We start from the raw sequence: 25,753 nt of genomic DNA on the forward strand, positions 1-25,753 counted from the left end.
CGGGCGAGCCTGCGGCAACGCCGTCCCCGTGGGCCGGGCCGCGCCTGGCGGTGACTCGAGGGTGGCCCTGAGAGCGTGCGGGGCGGGGAGCGGCCTGGTCCCGGGCAGTCAGCGGGAGCGGGCCGCCAGAGCCAGGCCGGGGCGGGGCCCTGGGCCGAAGCAGAGCGAAGGGGGAGCGACGCGCCCCTTGGCCAGCGGTGGAAGGAAGCGAGTCTTCCTGTCCCTCACTGCTGCTGCCTCGTGTGACCCCCCAGCCCAGGGCCCCTGAACTCACTGCCTGGAGCCCCACGTCCAGGACCCGCAAGCCCAGGGCCCCTGAACTCACTGCCTGGACCCGCAAGCCCAGGGCCCCTGAACTCACTGCCTGGAGCCCACGTCCTGGACCCCCCAGCCCAGGGCCCCTGAATTCACTGCCTGGACCACCAAGCCCAGGGCCCCTGAACTCATTGCCTGGAGCCCTGGGTGCCCCTGAGCTCACTGCCTTGAGCCCCACGTTCTGGATCCCCCCAGCCCAGGGCCCCTGAGCTCTGTGCCTGGAGCCCGACGTCCTGGACCCCCCAAGTCCAGGGCCCCTGAACTCACTGCCTGGAGCCCCGGGTGCTCCTGTGCTCACTGCCGCCTGCCCAGTGTCTTCTCTTCCTGCCCCTCTTCGCTGCTGCCCCTTACCACCCTCCCGCTTTTCCCCCTTTCCTTTGGGTGCAACACACACATTCCAGTCCCCGGCCTGTGCGGCCCTCAAACCCAACCCAGTTGTTGTGTTACCCCCCCACGTACATGCACACATACACACATCCCTTGCACATTCAGGATGCCCCCGTAATGGCAGCCCCCCACTCCCTAGGGAGGAGACCAGCTGCAGGCGTCCTGGGAGCGCTGTGGACACGGAACTTGTCAGGCCCACTGATCTCCTGGGATCTGTGTGTTTGTGAATTGATCCCACTGCCTTTTCCATCGGGGGTACCCCGACAGAACAATTTGGGAGAAACTACATGAAAACGTGTGATTTCGTCCCCCGTTGCTCCTATTACTCAGCACTGCACCCCATTGGGAAGAGGCTTTTGTTCTTCAAAGCTAGAAATAGACAGGTAAATGTTTTAAAATACACATGTATGACATCATATGGTGGTTGTTTTAAAATAAAGTTTTTATTGTGTAGAAACTTCTGTTAGAAGATTTCTGTAGTGAGAGAAAATTAGGCTTGTCAGAATTAGATTCTTTTTTCATAATTTTGATGGATAATATCAGTGTTTATTTACTGTTAAGCATTCTTTATTTTTATTGCCTTAATTTTCTCAGTAGATCAAAATTACAGGTTTTAAGAATTTTTCCTACCCCCTAATTTACACAATTTAAATTTTCACAGTTGCAGAAAGTTTGGGGGGGTGGGGGAAGGCAGACAATAATTATTTAATTACAGTAGACTAAATTTTAAAAAGTTAAAGCTTTATATCTGTTAAAACACAAATTGTTGACATCACATATCAAAATATACAAAGTAAATATCCTTAAATTCAACTGAGTTCTCAAGCAGCATGTTTCACTTTGTCTATCTGTAAATTTAGATAACCATAGATGGAAATATTTTAAATGGTTTGTGCTTGTACAGTGAAATTGACATTCACCAACATTTAGCGATAAAAATCTACTCCTAGTTCTAATGTGACTTGAAGAATGACAGGTGGGAACATCTTGCACGAAGATGGCAGGAAAGAAAAAGTGTGGAGCTCACTAAACCCTGGTCTGTGATGATTAGCCCACTGCGCAATCTGAGTTCTGCAGAACTACTTGAGATTTGTGCTGAGAAAGGCAGCTGAGACCAGAACAACAACATATGTCCTGATTCTGAAGCTGGAGCTGCATGGGTGGCCCCTGCACAGAACCTCATTTGTGTCTTTTGCAGGATCAGGATTTATAGAGCTAATTTCTGATACACATTACAATAATATATTAGGATACCTCTGTAATGAATCTGTGCTTAGAGGATAAAGTAAGGGATCGGGAATCAGCAGTTCTTGGATTCTGTTTCTGGCTCTGCTATTGACTTCAACGTTGACCTTGATCAGATCACAAGATCTGTGTCTCAGTTTCCCTATCTGTAAAATGGGACTTATGATGCTTACAGTAGAAGCTCAGAGTTATGAACACCAGAGTTATGAACTGACCATTCAATCACACACCTCATTTGGAACTGAAAGTACACAATCAGGCAGCAACAGAGACACTTACCAGGTACAGAAAGCCTAAGGGCAGGGCTTTCTCCAGACTGTATATATTAACAGATTGAAAGCTTACAATAACAAAGGGGCTATAGTAAACATGATATGCTATGCAGATGAGGACCACAAAGTATCACCTCTCCTGGACTTCGGGCTTGTCCACACTTGAAACGCTACAGTGGTACAGCTGCACCCTGTAGTGCTTCACTGTAGACACTACCTACATCAGCAGTATGGTTTCTCCTGTCAGTGTAGGTAATCCACCTCCCTGAAAGGCAGCATATAGGTCGACAGAAGAATTCTTCCTTCCACCGAGCACTGTCTACTCCAGGAGTTAGGTTGGCATAGCTACCTGTCTTGGGTGTGGATTTTAGTGTAGGTCTGCCCTCAGACAGCCCCTGGGCTTCTCCAGTTGTTCTAGTCTCAAAGAACAACCATACAGTACAGTTTTATGTAGATTATAGAAAATTTAGGCCTGGTCCACGCAGCAGTGTGAAAAATCCATACCCCTAAGTGACACAATTAAACCAATCTAACTCTGGTGTAGACAGCACCACCGAGAATTTTCCCACCAACCTAGCTACCGACTCTCGGGGAGGTGCACTAGACTAGCGTAGGAAGGAGCGTCTTCACTGAACACTACAGCAGGGCTGCACTACTGCAGCATTTTAAGTGGTTACACTCCCAGATGCTTGCCCTGTGTCTCATGTAGATGATATGTTAAATAGACGTAGCAGAACTAAACATTTAACTACTTTAGATTTAACCAAGGGACAACTGGCAAATTCCCTTGGAAACAGTGTCACAAAAAAAGTCTGCATTCATTACTAATTTTGGACTTTTTGAGTTTAAGGTACTATCCTCTGGATGAATTAAAGCAGGAGCCACATTCTAGGACACTGCTCTCAGCTACATAGACAATATTGGTATATTGAGCAATACGTAGGAGGCACACAAAACACATATGGGGAAGATATTGAAAAGCCTCAGGGAGGGAGGCAGGCCGCATAGTCAAGCTGTCAAAATATACGATAGAGGCAGCACAGATCCCATACCTGCATCATCATTAGATGGGCAGAGGCCAAGTCTACCCATACCCCCTGAAAGCAGAAAGCTATTGTAAATTGGCTTGTCCCCAAAACTAAGAAACATGTTAAATCTTTTATAAGTCTGGTTAACTATTATTGAAAAACTGTAGGAGGTTTCAGTGACATTGTTGCTCCTATCATGAGTCTTTGCCAGAAAACAAAACCAGAAAACGTAGTTTGGTCAGACTCCTGTCGAAAGGGTTTTGATACACTGAAACAAATTTTATCAGACACCCCCATCTTGGCCAGTCCAGATTTTAAGAAAATGTTTGAAATGTGCATTGATGCATTCAACATAGGTCTCACAGCTATACTAATTCAGACTGGGGAGGACAACAAGAAACACCATACACCATTGTATTGCTGAGCAAAAAACTGTCTCCCATGGAACCATCCTAATAGATAAGGAGTGATATGGGCTGTGAAATAACTCAGTTCTGGTCAAATTAGGTTGGCATAACTGTCACTCACAGGTGTGAAAAATCCACAGCCCTGAGTGGCATAGTTAAGCCGATTTAAGTCCCCACCTAAACGTGGTTAGCTTGACTGAAGAATTCTTCCATTGACCTAGCCACAGCCGCTCAGGGAGGTGGATTACCTACGCCAACAGCGTAGGTAGTGTCTGCACTGAAGCACTGCAGCAGCACAGCTGCAGTTGTGCTGCTGTAGCATTTCAGGTGTAGATGAGCCCTCAGAACCTACCTGTTCAAATAGGCAGTTAAGGGTATTAACAGACCATGCACCACTGGTATAGCTACGTAGAACAAAAGGAACCAACTCCAGATTGCTATGCTGGAGCATAGCTTTGCAGTATGATATGGAGATTAAACATATTGATGGGCTGGAGATAGCTGACACTGTTTAGAAAAGGGAGGACACAGGTGAAACTTACGTCATGGCCAGTGGCCAAAACTCCAGCATCAAAATCATGAGGGGGTGTGTGACAATCAGGGTCAAGATATACCTAGAGGAGAACAGAGGGTCTGAACCCCAAAGAATAAGCAATTGAATTGACAGATTACATACAATGGAAATATGTGAAGTAAGGTCTTTTATGAAAGCTTGTAATGTTCTAAACTTGATGAACATTAGGAGATATGTACATACAGGCTGGTTATGAATGTATGCATGTATATATGTGTGGAACATTGTAAATGAAACTGGGGTGCAATTACAGCATCACTTCATAACAGGAGGGTGAAGTAATCAGGCAGAGAGGGTCACCTTTCAGGATAGTTGTTTACACGAAACTAACTGTAAGCACCTAGCATTGTACAACTTAGGGAAAAGCAATGGTGGACCATTAGTTAATGGAAAGAGAGGGAAACTGAAAAGAAAACCCCTGTTTTGGGAAACTAAGGACTGGTCTACACTAGGAATTTATCTCGGTATAACTAACTCTCTCAGGGGTGTGAAAAATCTACACCCCTGAGAGATTTAGCTATGTTGACCTATCTCCCTATGTAGACAACACTAGGTCAATGGAAGAATTCTTCCATCAAGCTAGCTACCACCTCACGGGGAGGTGGATTAACTATTCTGACAGGAGAATCCCTCCCATCAGCATATGTAGAGTCTACACTGTAGCATTTTAAGTGGAGACATACCCTAAAGAAGGAGGGAGTTGCCACTGCTCTGCATAACCATGAATTACCATAGTCTAAGACCCTGTCCACACTACAGGTAACTTCAGTATAATTTACGGTGCTCAGGGATATAAATAATCCACACCCCTGAGCAACGTAAATTATACTGACCCAAGTGCTGGTGTAGACAGTGCTATATCAGGGGGAGAGCTTCTCCCCCTGACATAGCTACCACCTCTCGCAGAGGCAGGAGTTCTTAAACTGATGGTCGGCTTAGAGCATCTCCACCACAAGCTCTACAGTGATGCAGCTGTAAGTGCTTCACTGTACCTGTAGCCTGAGAGAGGGGGAAAAAATACCCTGCAAACCCTGTAGGCTGTTTAAAGGGAAGGGGTTTGAAGTGAAGGTTATCTGGAAGAGCTATGAGGAACAACATCTAAGCAGGGTGCTGTATGTGGAAGGCTGGATCCCCTCTAGGAAAACTGTTCAGAGGCAACAGATAACTTGTTTTAGAAAAGGGAACTAAGCTAATATTGAAGTGTAAAGTCTGAGATTGCATCTTTATTTATCTTCTGTGTAATCTATTTGTGTTTGCTTTTCTTTACTATTTTATCTTTGAATTTATCATTTTTTCTATTAAATAAACTTTTTGTTTACTTTTACCCCAGCTAGGTCTCTGTTGTGCAAACTGTGTGTGGATTGTGTGTGTGTCAAAGTCAACTGATGATTGTGGGCAGGTTTCACTCATTTTCCAGGGTGAAAAACCAGAGGGGGAAAGTCTGATTGGCAGTTAAAAATTCAGGGAGGTGGATTTAGGGGGACTTGGGACCAGAAGGGCGAGTGGGGTCACGCTGTAAGGGGTAACTAGGTGCGTGGAAGCTTGAAAGCTTTATTATTGTAGGCTGGCTACTGGTGTCAAGCTTTGAGCCATAGCAGCATAGCATTTTGGTACCCAAAGTTATAAGGCATGCAGTGACAGAATCCCTTACTGCTCTGGGGGATCCCCAAAATGTCACAGTATACTGGTGCTATAACTATCTCAAAAGGGATGCAGTTTAAATTGTTTGTAAATAGCCTCATCATTTGAACCTTTCACCCAGTCATCTCAAAGCATTTTACAGACCTCTATATGCCACAAAGTGGGTACAGTAGACTGTAAGAGTTACAAACACCTTGGAAATGGAGGTTGTTCATAACTCTGATATGTTCGTAATTATGAACAAAATGTTATTGTTCTTTCAAAAGTTTAGAACTGAACCTTAACGCAGCTTTGAAACTTTACTATGCAGGAAAAAAAATGCTTATTTTAACCATCTTAATTTAAATGGAACAAGCACAAAAACAGTTTCTTTACTTTGTCAAATCTTTTTCTTTTTTACCCCCCCCCCTTTTTTTAGTAGTTTACGTTTAACGTCATACTGTACCTGCTTATTTATTTATTTATTCATTTATGTGTCTCTGTTGCTGCCTGATTCCAAGACTGGTGTTTTCTTAGACTCTGTCTACACTTAAACTGCTACAGCAGGGGTTGGCAACCTCTGACACCCGGCCTGTCAGGGTAAAGCTGCTGGCAGGCCGGGCCGGTTTCTTTATCTAGAGCGTCCACAGGCACAGAGCCCCACAGCTCCCATTGGCTGTGTTTGCCGTTCCTGGCCAATGGGAGCTGCGGGGAGCAGCGCAGGCCGAGGGACGTGGTAGCCACTGCTTCCCACAGCTCCCATTTGGCCAGAAACAGTGAAGCTGTGCCACTGTAGTGCGTGGCTTCAATGAAGACACTCTAAGCCAGGGGTTCTCAAACGTAATTGCACTGCGGCCCCCTTCTGACAGCAAAAATTACTACATGACCCCAGGAGGGAGGACTGAAGCCTGAGCCCCACCACTCCAGATGGGGGGTGGGGGAGAAGAGGGGCAAAGCCGAAGCCCTATTGCTCCAGGCGGGGGAGAGGGAAGGGCAAAGCCCAAGGGCTTCAGTCACAAGCAGGGGGCCTGTAACCTGAGCCCCACCACCCAGGGCTGAGGCCCTCATGCTTCGGCTTTGGCCCCAAGAGGTGGGGCTTGGGCTTCAGCTCTGGCCCCAGCAAGTCTAATGCCAGCCCTGGCGACCCCATTAGAACAGGATTGTGACCCACTTTGGAGTCCCAACCCACAGTTTGAGAACTGTTGCTCTAAACTGATGGGAGAGAGCTCTCTCATCTGTTTAGTTAATCCACCTTCCCAAGAGGCGGTAGCTATGTCTTCTCCCATTAATATAATGCTGTCTACACGGGTGGGGTAGGTAGGTATAAATAGGTCGCTCAGGAGTGTGGATTTTTCACACTTTTGAGCGATGTAGTTATACCGATATAGGTCGGTAGTGTAGATCGTACCTCAGAATATCACATTTAAATAGAAGGTGGAGTAGATTGTTTAGCATCAGAGTCTCCGTACAAGGTTAAGTGCCCAGTTAACATCTCTGCAGTCGTAGGACAAAAACAAGGGGGATTAGGGAGTTAGAGACAGAATCAGGGGGCCAGGGCCCTTCCACTTTTTGAAAGTGGGGATCCTGGCCCATCCACTTTTCACCTGGGCGGACCCCGCCCCTTTCCCTTCCCCGTGGCCAGGCCAGCGGGGAGCCCAGCTGGGGAGCCTAGGCAGCTGTGTGGGGGAGCTGTGGCAGACCCTCCACCTGCCCTTGGCCAAGCGTGAAGCCTGGGAGGCGGGCAGGGGGCTGCTTTCGGTCACCATCCGGGCAGGGGTCAGGGGCAGGCTCTTTGGCCCCACTCGAGCTTGGTCACGGGCAAGGCCTCAGGGGGGATGCAGGCCCCTGGGTCCTCCACTTATGGGAGGACTCTGGTGCCCTTGGTTCGAGATTGTTGTAAAAAGCCATAAATCTGATGTCGTTATTAAGATCATGATTTTTAGTGTTTAGCAAAGCTATACGTTTAAGCTGCTCGGCTTGTCTTTTGAAGGTATTCTGCAGGTTTTGTGCAGATTTCCTTTGAGAATGAGGACTGAGAGGTCAGATATGGAGTGATCATTTTGTGAAAAGCGTTCGTATAAAGCAGGGGTCTCAAATGACCACGAGAGCCACATGAGGACTAGTACATTGGCCCGAGGGCCGCACCACTGACCACGCCCCCCGCTGCCCCCACTCCACCCCTTCCATGAGGCCCTGCCCCTGCCCTGCCTCTTCCCACCCCTTTCCTGCCCCCATTCCAACCCCTTCCCTGAAATGGTGTTTGAGACCCCTGGTCTACAGTGATACGCTGTTTTTGTCTTTTATCATTTTTCTGAGAGTTCACTGGAGAGCATAATGATTGTTTGGTTTCACCCACATTGTTGATATTTGGGCATTTAGTACAGTGGGGTGAGGTACATCACATGCTGTGATAGGATCCAGGGGGTTTTCTTTTCAGTTTCTGTGGTCCACCATTGTCTTTCCCTAGGTAGTACAATGGTAGATCCTTACAGTTAGTTGTGTGTAAACAACTAGCCTGGGAGTTGACCCTCCTTGCCTGATTACTTGACCGCCTGTTGGGAGGTGATGCTGTAGTTGCAGCCTAGTTACAATTACAATGTTCTATTCATATATACATCTGTACATTCATAACCATAGCCTGTCTACATATCTCCTCATGAACATCAAGTTCAGAACATTACCAGCTTTCATAAAAGACCTTGCTTCACATATATTTATACACAATATCATTGTATATAGCCAGTTGATTCAATTCCTTATTATTTGGGGTTCAGACCCCCTGTTCTCCCCTTAGGGTGTCTGGACCCTGATTATCAAAGGTAGTCAAAGGCTGGAAGCAATAGAGGGCTCCAGCAGCTGTGATTATAGGTAGTGGCAAGCACTCAGGCTCAAGGTGGCTTCAGGCCCATAGCCACGATTACTAGTGGTGATAGGAGGTGCCACAGGGACAAGATGTACCCCCAGTCCCAGGATATGGCACGATCTGAGGGAAGAGGGATACAGCAGCTTATGTAATTCCGACATTTAATGGTCCTGTTGCTGCCTGCTAAACATAAGGGCTGGAGCAGGAGGTGAGGATGAGGAGTGAATGAAGAAGTCACAATATTGCCAACTTCAGGAGATCAAAAACCATGAGATTGGCCCCAAAATCATGACATTAAAAAAAATTATATTGTGTTTTTTAGACTCCCCCTGCCCATCCCCAGCATGTGTGCATGTGACAGTGTTGACCACTCTCCCACATGTACTGGATAAAGTGATTTTTGGCCCCTGCTGCAGGAGCTCTCACTCCCATAACTGCCCTTTTCCTGCCTAGCAATCAATCCTGTCTCCCAGTCCCCGCATCAGTTCTCTCCCCACCCAACCCCCCTCAACTCAGTCCCCCCTTAGTTCAGTCCCCCAACCCCCATACTCACCACTCCATCAGTTCAGCACAAATACCCTATCCATCTCCACTGTCCTCAGTTCACCCTCACCGCGCTCACTCCACCTGCTCAGAACCCACAATCAATATAGCCCCCTCACCCTCCTCACTTTAGCCCCCAGCCTCATCTCTGCTCCTTAGGGTTCCTCACCTCCCCAGGCCTTGAGAGGTGCAGTTGGGTTCCATCTCCCATTCCCAAGCTGGCAGAGGAGCAGCCACCTCGGGCTCACCCCTGGAGTGTTGACCACACCTGGGGTTGTGGACAGGATTTTCTGAATAAAATTAAGCCTCACTTTTAGAACTCTCAAATGTCAGGATTTTCTCCAGTTGATTCAATTGCTTATTTGAGGGTTGGCCCTCCCCACTTCTATGAAGTTTCTCTGCCCTGCTGGGATGTAGCTATGAGGTCTCTTGTTAGCTTAATAGCTTTGTTTATCTGGTATATAACGGAATTCTCATTGTCTTTCAAAGTACTTTGGAATTAACAGCCGGTGGAGAAACCTCTTTGCTTTGTTTAGGGTTGGGTAACTCCTGTTTGACTGGAAACACATTTGTGTGGTAGCTGAAAAAAAATCCTGACATTTGAGATTTCTATTGTGTGATCATGAGAGAGGTTTAATTTTACTGAGAAATCATGACTGTTGTGATCAGTTTGCAAGAGCTGGCATATCTGGAGTCAGAGCAGGGGGAAATCTAATATACAGCGCACTAAAGGCTGAGGTACAGTCCTGAACTAGTTTCAGAGTAACAGCCGTGTTACTAGCGATTAGACAAGGTGGGAAGGTTAGTGGGGGGGAGGGGGGGGGGAGCTGGACTGTAAGGCTGTGAAGAGAAGCATAACCTGTGGGAGTAGTCATCTGACCTGTGGGGAGAAAGCAAGCTTGCCTGGGGATCCACAACATTCAAGTGTTCTGATTAGACCTGATGTGAGCAGAGTCAGATCCTTTGGTGCTTTAAATGATTGGGGCAGCTGGTGGCTCATCTAGGGTGGGGTTCTTTATGTTGCTAATACTAATGGGACTTTTAACAGGTATGAGCAATGGTGGGAGACCTTCACAAAACAGGGCTTCTTTACACAGAGCTTCTTCCCAGAGGACAAGTATGAAATGTACTCATAGGGGAAGTTTTTTCTTTGAAACGCTATGAGATTGTTTTATGTCCTGAAACATGAAGGTTTATTTTCCTTCCAAATGTTTATCCTACCTACCCTAACTGTGGATGTTCTACTAACCATATAAGCCCCACGCAGCATGCATGCAGATCACTTTTTCCAGGAACTAGAGCTGGGCGTGAACCCACACCTCAGCTCCAAATATTTCTGAACTTTTAGGTAAGTTCAGATCAGTAGCCTAATTTAGTAGCTGACCTTAATCTCTATTTTGGACCAATCCTCAGATTTGTATAGCCTCAAATTCTGGGAGAGCTTGGATTTAAAATTCAGATTCATGATCTGTCTTGATGAGGAACAATAATCTGAGCTGGACAGGATGCATAGGAAATGAATGTGGTACATGCTAAAAGATGACATCCTAGTGGGATTTTTAAGAACACCTAAGCAAATTAGGGGCCTAACTTCCATTCATTTCAATGGTACATATCTACATCTTTAGGCACCTTTGAAAATCTGGTCCTAAGTTCGTACACACACTGTAGTTGGGTACATCTTAGTCACTACAGAAGAGAAAAACAGTATTTACTCCCTTTGAGCCAGATCCTATCCATATTCTCAGTGTAAAAGGTCCTACATGAAGAACCACCACTGATTCCATGGCTCATGGGTTTTAGGTCTTGGACAAGAGATAGATCATGGCTTGTGACTCCATAGAACACTGGCCATGTCCCAGTGCCTGTGAATGGGAAGTGTAGGGCAACAGCTGCTATTAGAGCCTATTGGCTACCAAGACAGCTAGCTATGCAACATCTGTTTGCAGATTGACAGGGTGTTTTCCTCTCAACTCTTGCAAAGAGCACCTGCGTAAAGCAGGTTTCTTTAGGCTTTCTGCAACAATTTGGAGGCTAGATCAAACAAGGTCTTAGTCCCAGTGGCAAATCATTGCTCCAAATTTGAAAAGAGGATGTCTGTTTTAGCAAGAATGATTCCGAACACAGGGGCAAATGAGAATTTTGTTTAACTCCTTATACTTCAAATGGCCTGAATAATTTTTTAAGAATAAGGGATCCTCACAGTTTAATTCAAAATACTATTTTAGCGGGTCAAGTACTTTGCCAATATGGTTCAGAGTGCCATTCTTGTCATGTGAAAATGGAAAAGAGCTCCTTTTTCTTGCACTCCTTTCAGGAAGGGTTTTGTCTGATAAACTGCATAATTTACTAGTTGAAAAGCAAATACAATAATCTGGAGAGTACAAAGATTATCTAAACAGCGCCACTAGTAATGGCTTTACCCCTCCCAAGGGTTTCCTGCTTTAAAAGGTCCAAAGTTGATGATTATAGTGTCTGTTCTCAGAGTCATCCATAAGCCTAATAAGAGTGCTAGTACCTATTTTTCTAAGGAATATTCGTAGAATTTCAGTAAGGAGTGTGACGGGTTTAATTCTTATTGCAGTTTAACAGACATTCTCAAGAGTGGACATAGTAAGATCTGCTTTCCAGGGATCAAAGTTAGTAGTGGAATGGCTCTTGAAAACGGTCAGTGGCTTCCCAAGTGACGATACGGGTGCAAAATATGTAGGTATGTATTTCCATGTGTTCTAGCTCAGACTGGACATCATTTTCAGTTGTCGTGGCCTCGTGCTCCCGAAGTTCTAATAATGGATCATATTTTAACATACACATTGTCTCAGACACTCTCCGATGCATGATCTCCATAGCAGCCGCATCAATTGATTATATAAAAGTCATATCAGGAAAGTACTGATGTGTTTTTCAGCTGTCTTTCAAGCAACATGTAGTTTGTCCCTTTCGGGGGAAAAAAATTTCCTTGGCTCATCATTTCAGTTTCTGTCAGAACACAAGGAGAAGTGACAGCACTATTTGATCAGGCACTCTCTTTAGAACATCTGCAAAGCGCCACAGACCATAGTTTGGGAACCTCTGATCTAGTCCCTCCCCCTTTCACTTCATCTAATCTGCCCAGTACCTGTATTTTTAAATTTGCTCTTATGCATGTACAGAGTAATTCCACCTGGGAATGTATTTTTCTTCAAGTAGTGTCCCTATTGGTGCTCTACTATAGGTGTGCACACGCCCCTGCACTGTCAATCGGATAATTTCAATATTAGTCCATCCTAGCAGCACACTCGGCTCCTCGCCTGCCACAAGTCTAGCCAGCATGCGTGGGCATTTCTCCCTCAGTTCCTTCTCAAGCACAGAACATTAATTCCTGATACTTTTGCAATTTTTTTTTGCTTATGTGAAGCCCCCTTTTTTTTAGTACTCATTTGTTTTTAGTTGAGTATGCCTAAAAAAAGAAAAAAGAAAAACAATAAGGTCTCGCCTACCGCCCCCACACTGGACAAGTCACAAGGGTATCTTGGCTCCCCAGGCTTCAAAAAGTGTCTTAGCTGCAAAGATTCCATCCCAGTAATGGGCGAATGCTAGCAGTGTATTTGCTGCCTTAGGGAGAAGCACAATCGACAAAGGTGTAGTTGATGCCAGCAGCTAAAATCCAGGTCCAGGAAGGAGAGAGAGTTAATGCCAAAATTCCGGCTTATAGAGTTGGCCCTTCAACCTCCAGAGTCCTGGAGTGAGATATCACTGCAAACTTCTACGTCGAGGCAGGTGATTCTAAGGAAACGAGCCAGTCACTGAAGACCGGTAACAAGAGGTCTGTGAATCCCTGTAGCGAGGTCTTGTTGAAGAGAAAAAGGGAAAAAGCAAACACCATTCTGATTGCCCCTACCTGGCCCAGTCAGACATGGTACCGTTACCTGTTTCAGCTGGCCTTCTGTTCACCAGTGATCCTACCAATCAGTCCCTACCTCCTGTCACAAAACAAGGGTCACACCCTTCACCACAGTCCATGGGTCCTGCACCTCAAAGCGGGGCTCCTTCATGGTTCCAGCACACAGAGGCATCCTGCTCGGAGGTGGCACAGGAGGTACTATTGCACTGTAGGAAGTGTGTTACTTGTCACACCTACCTGTAGAAAATGGTAGAGATTCCAGATATGCTGCCAACCCAAGGATATCACCCCTAATTCAGCCACCTTACTGGTGATCCTGGACTATTGATTATCCCTAAAGAAATTGGGTCGATCTATTAGCTCGCTGAAGGTTCACTTGACAGCAATTGTAGCCAGAAGGTAGAAGGCTACTCAATCTTCTCTCACCCAGCTATGAAGAGGTTTCTAAAAGGTATAGCAAACCTCTTCCCACAACCCCAGACCCTCATTCTGCAATGGGACTTCAACATAGTTTTAAAGGGCCTGAATAGACCACCGTTTGAACCCATGGCCACTTGCTTGTTAACTCACCTTTCCAGGAAGACAGCGTTCCTCATCGCCATCACTTCTGCCAGAAGGATAAGGGAGATAGCAGCTTTGAGGCACATCCCCTTTTACGGTGTTCTTCCCGGAACAGGTCACACTCAGACTGCACCCGAAGTTCACTCTCAAAATAACTTCTGCATTTCACATGAATCAACTCATTCAACGCCCAACATTCTATCCAAAACCTCATACGGATACAGAGAGATCATCTTCCATACACTCGATGTGTGGAGAGCTTTGGCCTTCTACTTAGGACAAAAGCCTTCCGAAGATCTCTGAGGCTCTTCCTTTCAGTTGTGTAAAGGTCCAAAGATGCAGTGATCTCAGCTCAAAGGCTCTTCGAGTGGGTCTTAACTGTATTAAACTCTGCTACCAATTTTGGGGGGGGGTAACATCCCCACCTTCAGTACTCTCACATTCCACAAGGTTGGTCTCCTCGTCAAACGCCTTCTCTAAGGGTATCCCCATATCAGAGATATGCGGAGCAGCTACATGGGCATCTACAAATACCTTCCCAGAACACTATGCCATTCTGAGTGATTCGGCTTCAGACGCCCAATTCAGGGCCTCTGTACTATCAGTTGTATCAGACTCGACTCTGAAGTCCCAGCCTCCAGTGGTGGGTACTGCTCAGGAGTCACCTACATTGGCGCTCCAATAGGAACACTACAACTCACCTTGTGGAGTAATGATGTTCTTTGAGATGTGTCCCCCTGTGGGTGCTCCACAACCCTCCCTCCTGCCCTCTACTTTGGAGTTGCACTTGTTGACTCTACAGTAGAGAAGGAACTGAAGGAGAAATGCCTGTGCATGCTGGCTAGCCTCATGGCAGGTGGGGAGTGGTGTGTGCGCAGGCAGGACGGACTGCACAAGGTGAGTAACTTCTTCCTTCTTAATTATACTAGGCCAAATTCTGCCCTGACCTACACCTGTGCTATCTAATTAGGCCTACTACCACGAAGTACACAAATGGCTCGTTACCTTTCCAGCCAAATTTCTGATAGGAAGAGAAGAGGAAGGTTGAGTTTTGTGGTTAAAAGTGCAGGGCTGAGAGTCATGAGCCTGGATTCTATTCCCAGCACTGACTTGAGTGTCTTGGGCAAGTCACTTAATCTCTCTGCGCTTCATTTTCTCCCTCTGTTAGAGGATGATACTTTACAGGGAAGTACTGAGGCTCAGTACCAGGCAGTTCTTCACATGTTTGTTAGTAGTGTACAGTACTCAAACCTATTGAAGTCACTTCCATTAATTTCATTGGGCTTTGGATCAGACCCTTAGATGCCCATAATAATAAGTAAAAGCTTTCAGGATTGATCATTTTAATGTTTGTAAAGTGCTTTGAGTTTAAGATGGAAGCTATTGTTGAAATGCAAAATAATATTACATTTTCAGTTTTGTCCAAAAAGTCACAATTTAATTTATTCAAAAGTATTTATTTCACAAATTTTTATCCACAGCTGAATATTACAGTAACTATTACAAGCATTTTCCTATAAACAAAGGTGTAGTTTACAGATTTGTTCAAAATGGAAAAATATTTTATCAGCAGTAGTATTTCATCTACATTCAGGGTCCATCCCCCTGAATATCATTCAAACTCCTTCAGAACAGCTGCACCTTCTGCTTGTTAAGGTAATGAAACTTCACACAAAAAATAGGGCTTGGACTGGTATAATAGCACATTTTTGGATAGAGTTGGAGTGTTTAAATTTCAGTTTTGTTTCAGGATCTATTTTCTGACATTTGCAGTTTTTAAAAAATAAATTCTATACTCTTGAAGGGAAAAATATTTTCCAAATTGTTTCACTTTAACATTGACTCTGCTATAATTTCAGAAAGAAAATAATTTTCAGTTATGGTTGTACTATATGTAATTCAATAAGGTTGGAAGAGAAGGTGTGTGGTGGTTCATGCAATATACTTTAATTATGTTGGCACACTTAAGTGCAGTTAGGAAATGTTAATTCTGCAACACTGTCTGCAACAATATTAGTCTGACAAGAATAAGTTTACATAGTCAGATAATAGGCTGAGTAGGAAAGAAATACGACCTAGTATTACAAGTGTTTTATCATTAATGTCACTTAACCCTTTTGCAATTCACACTTGGTCTGTACAAATTGAGGGTGAAATCTTGTGAACACTTACACATCTGAGTAATTTTACTCATTGATCAGTCAGATTGGGTTTGATTCTCCACTATTATTGGTCTTACAGCTAATAGTGTGGAAAATCAGGTCTATTGACTACAATGGGACGCCTCACAAAGTTATTTGTGTGTATATTTGCAGGATCAAGGTATACAATGTTGCTATCCTTGCTCACTTATGATAAGTTCCAGCGGATTCAATGATGTAATTGAGTGAGGATTTTTTTGCACAGGCAAGGGTTGCACAATTCAGTTTTGAGCTTTGATGGCGGATGTTCCTTTCCCCAAGCTCTTAGTGTAAATTTAGAGTAGCTGTGAAAGATCAACAGGAGCGGCTACAAAAATACAATTGAAAAGAAACTGAAGCCAGTTTCATACTAAAATAAAACTTTTGGAAGTTATGTCCTGGATGTTGTGGAAGTGTCTTGAACATAGACTACACAACACAGAATGCATGCATGAAGTCAAGTGTAGGGTTATAGTCAGTGTTGATTATTTTTATATTACATACAGCATACATTTCCTTGGAGATTAGGGGGCTAATCCCAATCATACCCTTAGAAATACAATGCATGGAAAAAAATGTGATGAGATTAAAATCTTTTTTGCAAACCTTCTCAGTGTAATGTAATGCTTTATAAGCGAACTTCTAAATCTACAGACTTTATGATACCACATTAAAATTTTCCCACAGTTTAACACTTTTTTCAGAGAAACATTGAGAAGTCACAGTTATCTTAGTAACAGCTAAAGGCACACAGTGGGAAAATGCTCATCTTAGTCATCACTATTAAGAACAAATCTGAAAAGCAAAGTTTTCAAAAAGCCGTGCTTTTACATTGAACATTTTTGTATTTTTTTTTAATGTAAAGACATGGCAGATTTTTGAGGGAAAAAGGCCTATTTGAGCATGATAATACAACTGAATTAAACCAGATATTTTAAAAATTGCTAACAGAAAAGATCATGTACATTAAAGATATTTTCTGCAGAATCCTTTTCCAAATGCAGCTTAATGGATAAGTTAAATTATTACACATCAAACATTAAATACCCAGTTCCTATCTATTTCAATACTAATGGTTTGTAAGAGATTCTTTTTATAATACATATAAATTAAGTTCCTTACTGCTCCCAGTGAAATACCATTATCCCTTTGAAGAACATTAACCACATTTTACACCTGTGATTAGTAACAAGACCATTGTGGAAGAGGATTCTGCAGCTCCCTTTAATTTAGTCTGCTTAATAAGCATTAAGTTTGGTGAATCCTGTTGGAGTCGTACAGTGAATAATTCACAACATTAGAGAGAGGTAGAGACCTGAAGAGCCTGAGAGGAAACTGCTGGCATAAGATGCTCTGTGTAACCATCTCACTGGACTAAGTTTTGCTTTAGATTATTTTTGTTTAGTGTGAAGATGGGTTCACTCCAGGAAAAACATAGGGTTTAATTGAATTATAAAATGCAGTGACAAATTTAACAAATGCTTTAAAGAAATATTGTAGAGGAAGAGGTAGCTATAATAAAAAATACTACTTTAGACAGGCATTTTGACACTGAGAAGAGCAAGAAAGTGGGTTTTCTGAGCTGCAGCCAACACGTAGTGTGATTCCTACTGTAAGTGGGAGGAAAATGAAGGCATTACTGAATACATACAATAGATGCAAATGATCAAGGAGTGTAGTTTGGAGGTAGTGCTGGTACTGTACAGGCAACAAATGTTCTACTATTCTATATTATGGGCATTGGTTCTAGGAAAAGTTTCCTCCTTCATTGTGAATTGGCTTAATTATATCCTTCACCGGTAACAGCTATGCTAAACCATAGTCTTTTGTTTGAGCGCATGTACTTTTACTGTAGACGTAGTCCAATATAACTCTTAATAGCACTTATTTAACGTTTGCTTTTTATAGCAATATACATATACAGAACTATTATAATGTGTATATACATAGATTATATACATAATGTCTAAATCAAGACACACTCCTTGTCTAAAAGGTGACCATGGTATGTTGTGTTTGGGGTGTAATGTATGTCTAAGAGATTCTCACGTTCTGGGATAATTGGATACCTAATAATAAATTTGCTATTTGGAGATGATTTACAGCAACTAAAAATAGTCTGAAAAATGCAGATAGGTTTTTCTCAAAAGCACATCATGGAACTGCTGAGACACTTAAGAACCACAGCAGTAAATGCAAAGAAATCAAGATTTTCTTAGGCAGGACCATTAGGGAGGTGCACAGGCCTACGTGTTCATGATTCGCAAAAGATTGGGCCTTTGCAGGTGACAAATATCCCCATTGCATTTTGCAGCCTGGAAAGTTAGAACTGCAAAAGTGTTGTGACCTTAGAGCTGAAAAGGTCATAATTTGCAAACAGGCCCCACCACAAAGTAATACAATCATTGCTGTTATATGGCATTGTCTACCTTTAGATGCCATTTTCTTCTAGTAAGGATAGCATTTCCTGTGACTACTGAGAATTAAATAGATTCTGGCAAGTACTAAGAATGATCAATAAATGCTTTGGGAATAGCAGACCCATTTTAATTCCTGAATTGTGAGGAATAGGGAACTTTTTATATTAATAAGATTTCAAAAAATCCTATTGGATTACAATTCAAATGATTTTATCTGATAACTTCTTGTATTTGACAGTTTTCAATTCATTATTCCGATAGGAATTTAAGATTATTGTTGACTTCTGTGTTCTGTTAATAAGTGCTTTGGGTAATCAAAATACTAGTTATAGGATTTTTGAGTTGGGCCATGTCTACACTTACAAGCTTACAGCGGCACAGCTGATTCAATACAGCTGTGTAGCTGTAAGAGCACTTATTTAGCTGTGTTATGCCAACAGGAGAGAGCTCTCCCGTCAATATAATAAAACCAGCTCGGTGAGTGGCAGTAGCTATGTCAGCGGGAGAGCATTGCCTGCCAACATAGCATTGTGCACACGAGCGCTTATGTCGGCAAAATTTATGTCACTCAGGGAGGTCTTTTCACACCCCTCAGCGACAAAAGTTTTGCCGACATCAGTGCTAGTATAGACATAGACTTAAGTCATTCAATTTCTTACGCATTCTCTTTTGCTTTAAAACACTGTGAATTAAACAAATTATTGCTAGTATTCCTTTTGTTACTTTAGGCCCAGAAGCTGCATCACTGGTCAATAGAAGTATTGCTATTGAATTCAATGGGTAAAATTCTGACCCTGTTGAAGTCAATTGGAGTTTTTCCCACTGATTTAATTAGGGCTACGATTTCACCCAGTGTGAGCAGGATCAGGAACTGGATTGGATTTACATGAGTTATCCACATATATGAAGATTGCCAGAACTTATAGAATGGTGTAGGCAGAGCCATCCCTTGGGTATGGCAAATCGGAGGCCCCGCGGTTCCATAAAAAATGAGGAGGTGAGGCAGGAGGGCGAGCAGGGTCAGGGGGCAAATGGGGAGGTGAGCGGCAGGCAGGAGGGGAATGAGGAGGTGGGTGGGGGGTGTGAGAAGGCGAGCAGCAGCCCCCTTGCCAGAACCTTCCTCTTCCCACAGGGCCTCCTGCCCACCGATCAGCACCTGTCCTTGCTTCTCAGTGCCTACTGTGGATCAGATATTTTGCCGTGTCAGGAGGCGCTGCGAGGGGAGGGGAGAGGAGCGGAACTGGGTGGGGAAGAGGCAGGGAATGGGGGAAGGGAGCACCCCCTGACAGATCAGAAACTTGGCGCCTATGTCCCGGGCCCCACACCCCCGGAGGGATGGCCCTGGGTGTATGTATAATTTTGTTACATGGATTCTGATACTGGTTATGTCAGCCCATGGAAACAGCGACTGCCCTCCATAATTATGTAAGGTATTAAAAACCTGTAGAGCATCTTTGTCTTCACTAGATGTGGCAGTATCTTAACTCCTATAAGCATAGGGTAAAGCCAGGAGTGGATTTTAGGATGAAAGTTTCCAGTACTGACGTGGGGAGAGACACTACAGCCCCTCACCTCCTAGATTATTGCACCAGAAAGATTTGAGGCCATCACCACAATTCTGTGTGTGAGAGAAAGTCTAAATGGCCACCTCTAGCCACATCTCTGCAGTATGCACAGAGATAAAAGCATATTGGATGGAGAGCAGTGGTGACTCAGGAAGTCAGAATTCCTGACAAATAAAATCCACCTCAGACTGAAAACTATGCTTGTTTTCACCGACACCTTAAACTGTGTGATGAACACTTATTTGCACATTTCGCAACTTATTTCTGAACTGATCATTGTGATACAGTGACTAGCAACAGGAAGAAATGTGAAATTGTATCTCTGCATAGACATGCATTAATATGTACAAACCACCTTATCAATGCCATCATTTTTCTGAAGACAGTGTTTTGACTTTGATTTTTATCTGGAGTTTCTTCATAGCCACTTATGAAGACCAAATTAACCATCTCCCACTTTCCAGTGTTTGCTGTTCATGTCTGTTGGAGACTCTGCTATGGGCTTTGCACTATTTCAACATGAAATCAAGCAGTAAAAAAATTCTGTATTTCAAGTATTCTTATTTTGAGCTGCAAGTTACAAAAAAAAAAAATCACATACAAGATCAGTTTCTTATTATAGTATAAAGTTTAGCACTAACTGATTACTGTGTATTGGTTCTTCCATAATCTAGTTTGGTCCACGTTAAAAAGATCTTTTTTTTTTTTTTTTTTGCTTGAATTCTCTGGTGAAGGGGGACCGCTTTGAAGACATTTTCTTCAGACTTCGTTGAGAAATTCCAAGTTGAGAGAAGCGGGGATGTGAATAGAGTCCATGGTTATGGAGGATGGGCTGAACGGAAACAAAACTGGGAACATATATTTGTAGTCTAACAGCAGCTGTGGTGGGTCATTTCGCTCTTGCAAATTTGCCTATGAGGTTTGTGTGGAAAAAATAAAAGGTTAGTGTGTTTTTCATCTCGATCATTGCTTTTTTATTTGCATTTGCAACACTTAACACAATAAATGGTCTGGAGAGAGATAGGGTGTATAGGATCTAAGGAAACAGGGAAAATGTGCTCCAGTTTCATCCCAACGGGAGAAAACTTATTTCTTGAGCACAGCATGCTGGACAAATATAAAAGATGAAGTGATCCCTGCCCCAATCAGCATACAGTATGAAATTATGAATATCAAATATAAAGTCTCAAACACATTATTAAAAATGTCTCTCTCCATAAGTCACCTATGAATATTGATTGTGTATAAATGGAGCCTGACCAAATGGAATTTCTGAATGATGTAGGATACAGGACTTAGAGAGATGACAAACTAACCAGCCCTTTTTATGATTAGAGGAGAGGGAATAAAAATACACCAAGTAATTGAAATGTTATGAACATAAGCTTAAATCCTGGCAGGTGCTAGGCATAGCACTATGGCCAGTCAAAAGAGCATGGGCAGAAATATGTTCCTTATTCTGGTTTGTCTAGACCCTCTCTGGCAGGCTTTTAAGAGGAACAGACCAGAGTTGGGAATTATGGGGGTGGGAGTATTGAATGTATGATCCTGAATGCAGTCCCTCAAAAACTCTTGCTTCTGCTTTTCCAGAATGTTTTTGCGCTTCCTTGGGGACAGTTATGCCACTTCCCCTACACTGGCCAGATTTTGCCCCATTCTCTTTTCTGTCATCAGAAGTCTGCACTGGCAATACAGAATTTTGTTATCCACCCGGTATTTCTTTTCCAGTAATTCCTCCTCCACTGTGTTTTGCAGTGATCTTGCTTCAAGCAGTGAACAGACCTTGCCCCCGGAGATGCATCCATGATGCTGTATAAGTAGCCAGGAATTTTGCAGCAGAGGAACACAAGTTGTAAATTCCCACAAAGTGATGGAAAGTGCTGCCCACTCAACTCCAGGGGTGAGAGAGTGGACCTGGACACTGAATATGACTCCCTTGTGTAGCAGCACAGACTACCAGCAACATGCTTGTCCTTTTATCTAGTGCACCATCAGGACTGAGAAGAATGTTAAACATTAGCTACTATTTTCCTGCTTTCTCTTTTTGACATTCAAGATACCATGGCACTCTTCAGAAGAGCAGGGAATTTTCCCTAGTCACCTGGTAAAAATTTCCCCGCTCTCCACTAATGTGCTGTATGCTGGGTGGCAGTCTTCCATCTCAGAAGTGGTTGCATTTCAGTGATGTCCTACATTCCTGTATCCTACCAGCCTTATTTGCAGGACTAGTCCCATTGAGAAAATGAACACCTGAGCGCTCAGATACTATACCGATAAGTAGAACTCAGCAATTTTTTTTTTTGATGAACAGTAAATCAAAAGGTTGCAAATTTGACATGAAATAGCTGAATAGTTTCAGCCAAAATCTTTGTTTTCAGGACTGAGATGCCATTCACAAAATGGCTGGAGGCTGAGACAATGGTAGTGCCTGCCTTGTACATTTTAGCCCAGTGCACTCACTTAAGATATGGAATAGAAGCCAGGTTCAGTTGCCCCCTCTATCTGTTCTGAAGAAGGGATTTAAACTTTGATCTCACAGCAGAAAAGTTCCCTTACCCCGGGGCTATTGGGTAGTCTGGAGTGGGTCTTTCTCAGTCTCTCCCGTTGAAGTGGTTCCACTTTGTATAAATAATTAGTCATTGGAGGTTGGGACAGAGTGAGAATGACTATTCAGCCAAGTGGTTAGGGCACTCTTCTGCAATGTGGGGCACCCAAGTTAAAATCACTTCTCCATATCAGGATTAGGAGGGAACTGAATGTCTCTCTCCCACATCCCAGGAGAGAGCGGTAACCACTAGGTTAATGCTTCGAAGGGAGATGGCACCCTCACCCCAACCTTCCTCCGTTTAAGGATATCTGGAAACAAAATGTTTCCTTCAACCCAAAGCAAACTTTTTCAATTCACCAAAGTTTTTCAGAGTTTCCAAATTCGAGCAGACCCACATTTATTTTGTTGGTTTTTTGGAACTGCCAGTGACCTGATAAATAGTTATTCGCCCAACTCTACTGATAAGGGCCACGTAAATACCTACATAGAAGTGAACAGAGCTCAGGTTATAATTTATTAAATGAATTGGGATCCTTTATAATGAAGGGTTCTACGTGCATGTAAAGAATTATTACTCATTTTTATCATTACTGTATATTAAAGCAGAATAAAAATGCTTTCTGGATTTGATGGAGGTTCCTGGTATCTTTTCAAGTTCATAACATATGTAAATTCAAAGAAAACACAGTTGAGTGCGTCTTGTATAATACACTGATTTAAGCATCATTTCCTTCTGTTCTTTTGCTATTGTACACTGTGGAACATTTGATTTATCAGAAATGAATTGTGATATAAACTGAACTCAAAATTGGATAATACAATTTTTATAGCATATCTGACTAGAAAATGGAAATCTTATCAGAGAAAGCAGCATGATGGGGCAAGAGCAGCTATTTTGCGTAAATGCGTTATTTTACCCAGAACATTAAAACCAAAAAAAAAAAGTCCATATTGCAGATGTCACTTACAATATTTTTCTTGTTTACCCAATCTTGTTTTGTCTTTGTTTTACAATAAAAAAGTGTGAGTGAATTTGAACAAGATGTTATGCCCTGTTATGTACACGTACAACTAATATGAAACCAATTAAAGTAATGTACTAAAATTAAACAAAAACCTGATGAGTAAGTCTAACGATTAGATACTGATAATCCCCATTCTAGCTATTTGTTAAATGTAAAGTTACTTTGTGTCTTGAATCTAAATTAATTTAACTTCATGTTTGTATACCACCTTGCCTTTTGTGGTCAGGAACAATCCCATGACACAAAGGTAGAAGTGCTGACCATTACATTCTGGCCAGTTCTGATTAGGCAGCATCTATTTACCACTCATGAACTGCCTCTTGTTATTTCAGTTGGATATGATATGCTTCACTTTTCTTTTTAAACTGTTATGTGATGTTCCTGTGTTAAACAGTGTTGAAGGACTGACACATCCTTCCCCAGAGATGGCCGAGTTTCAGTGGTGGATAATGTGAATAGTTGGTAATGTACTGTGAGGCATTCTTCAGAAAGAGAAGTTTTGTAGAACAGTAAGATATTACTATTTAAGGATGTATACGTGAAGGCTTCAGTAGGCTGAGTCCCTTTAACAATCAGAGAACCTTTGATTACAAGCACTGAACCTTCATAATCATGTGTTAAAAGCAGAGAGAGAAGTAAGATGGAACATTAATGCTAAATCGATACCACTTTCTCTTTGGATTTTGACAGTTGCTGGTCTCCATTTTACATAAGAACTTTCACTGTTGGTGTTTGTCTCCATTTTATGGTCATTTAACTTACCTGAATGTTTCGTATGAAGGCTACTGTCACACGTTCTTCAAACTCATTAACAGGAGTATAGAGATTTAATATTTTTACAATCTGTTGGAAACAAAACAACAGGGTTTTAGATGGCCAGCAGTAGTTGAGCTTCTCAATGGCATGAAGCGCTGCTACCCGGTTTCTTCATATTGTCACTTTTGTAGAATTTTGCATCAGTCTCCATGTCAGAGACAGCTAAGGTGTGTAAATTGAGGAACTTCTTCATGTCACTAGAGAAGGTTGTGGACTAACCATCTTAACTTAGTGTAAATACACAGAATCTCAAGAAAGCTGAACTGAACAAGAAAAACTTGTACGTAGAAAATAGGAGATGAGTGTCTACAACATGCATCTTTGAATGTCATTAAACCACCTCTGCATGAATGACCTGAGTAATGGCGCAAGCATATTTCGATTTTCTTGTGCTCCCTTGTTCCCTTCCTGGTGCATGTTATGTCCTCAAATATCTGTCAAGTCCATCTTTTAGAACAGTACTTGTCAACTGGTGGGTCGCAACCTACAGGTGGGTTTGTGGTGGGGACAAAACTCACCTGGTGGGGTGAGAAAAGCCCCATGAGCATTAGGATCCAGGAAGACTCTGGATAGACAACCTGCTCCCTCCTTCATGCTCCTGCTGCCACTCTGGCTGCACCCTTCCTGGTCTTAGCCCAATCTTGCTGCAGCTCCTCATCCATAGCCCTCAACCCCCTCTACCCGCCCACCCACCCAATCCACTCAGCTTCTGTGGAGGACAAGTGTTAATTCAAAAGGCTGCACAGATGGTGGTGGAGGGAGAATTATATCACCGAGCACCCCACACTACCCCTCACTTCCACCCTTTGTCAGATAAAAGGGGTGCACAATTGAATATTGAAGATTAAGGACCTGCTCCACTGAAGTCTACAGGAGTTTTGCCATTGATTTAAATGGAAGCCTGATCAGACCCAATGAGCAACTGGTACATTGAAGAAGCAGTTATCAACCTTTTGTCACCTCAAAATCTACTCATGATTTCTTGCTCTGATCACAATTTTTTAGGATAGAGTGGGCCCTGATAAGCAGCTTGTGGATGCTGGGTCACAAAGACAGAGCCACTGATTTATACTTTAAGCTTCTCAGGGTAGGACCCCGGCCTTCATGGTCTCCTGATGCCCCTAGCAAAAACAGTGGCACTGTGAAACGTTCTATATGATTCTAGCATTGTCATTCTGAATGTCTGAGTCAGTGTGAAGCAATGCAAACAGTTAAAAGCATGGTTGAGAACTCTTTTTGTTCAGAATATTACCAGGCTAAATCATCACTGGGATTCAGTCTGTTACAGACTGATTTTTACGTTCTCAGTCATTTTGACTTAATTAATTACACCCATGTGACAGCCAAGCACGCATCTATACCATGCCACGAGTCCTAGACCATTGTGATATCAGAGGTTACTCAGCCAATTGCCATCCTTATTCTACAGCTAGTTTGCATACAAGTGGTTGTATGAGGGAGTCCGCACAGATGATGGATTACTTGGCCCAATTGCCACACC

The 25,753-nt window shown here is 43.1% G+C and overlaps 1 protein-coding gene, 1 long non-coding RNA gene and 1 other non-coding gene across 4 annotated transcripts in view; 2 read left to right on the forward strand and 1 right to left on the reverse strand.

Moving 5' to 3' along the window:
- The first annotated feature begins 58 nt into the window (after positions 1 to 58).
- On the forward strand, positions 59 to 23,475 carry LOC141987213 (uncharacterized). 2 transcript variants are annotated; one of them, XR_012639472.1, is made up of 4 exons: positions 59 to 1,085; positions 11,839 to 11,964; positions 20,598 to 20,804; positions 21,619 to 23,475. It is a non-coding gene; the product is annotated as an uncharacterized LOC141987213 (long non-coding RNA). The 2 variants fall into 2 exon arrangements; XR_012639471.1 differs by lacking the exon at positions 11,839 to 11,964.
- LOC141988319 (small Cajal body-specific RNA 18) lies at positions 1,737 to 1,819 on the forward strand. Its single transcript, XR_012639740.1, has one exon.
- MYO5B (myosin VB) overlaps positions 15,130 to 25,753 on the reverse strand; it is a 359,433-nt gene continuing 348,809 nt past the window's right edge. The window contains exons 39-40 of the mRNA XM_074952355.1: positions 24,199 to 24,279; positions 15,130 to 20,775 (exon numbers count right to left, since the gene is read on the reverse strand). Coding sequence (XP_074808456.1) covers positions 20,623 to 20,775; positions 24,199 to 24,279 — 234 coding nt within the window. The 3' untranslated portion in view covers positions 15,130 to 20,622. The remainder of the gene's footprint in view (positions 20,776 to 24,198; positions 24,280 to 25,753) is intronic.

This window comes from Natator depressus, chromosome 5 (genome assembly GCF_965152275.1).
Source record: "Natator depressus isolate rNatDep1 chromosome 5, rNatDep2.hap1, whole genome shotgun sequence".
NCBI lineage: Eukaryota > Metazoa > Chordata > Testudines > Cheloniidae > Natator > Natator depressus.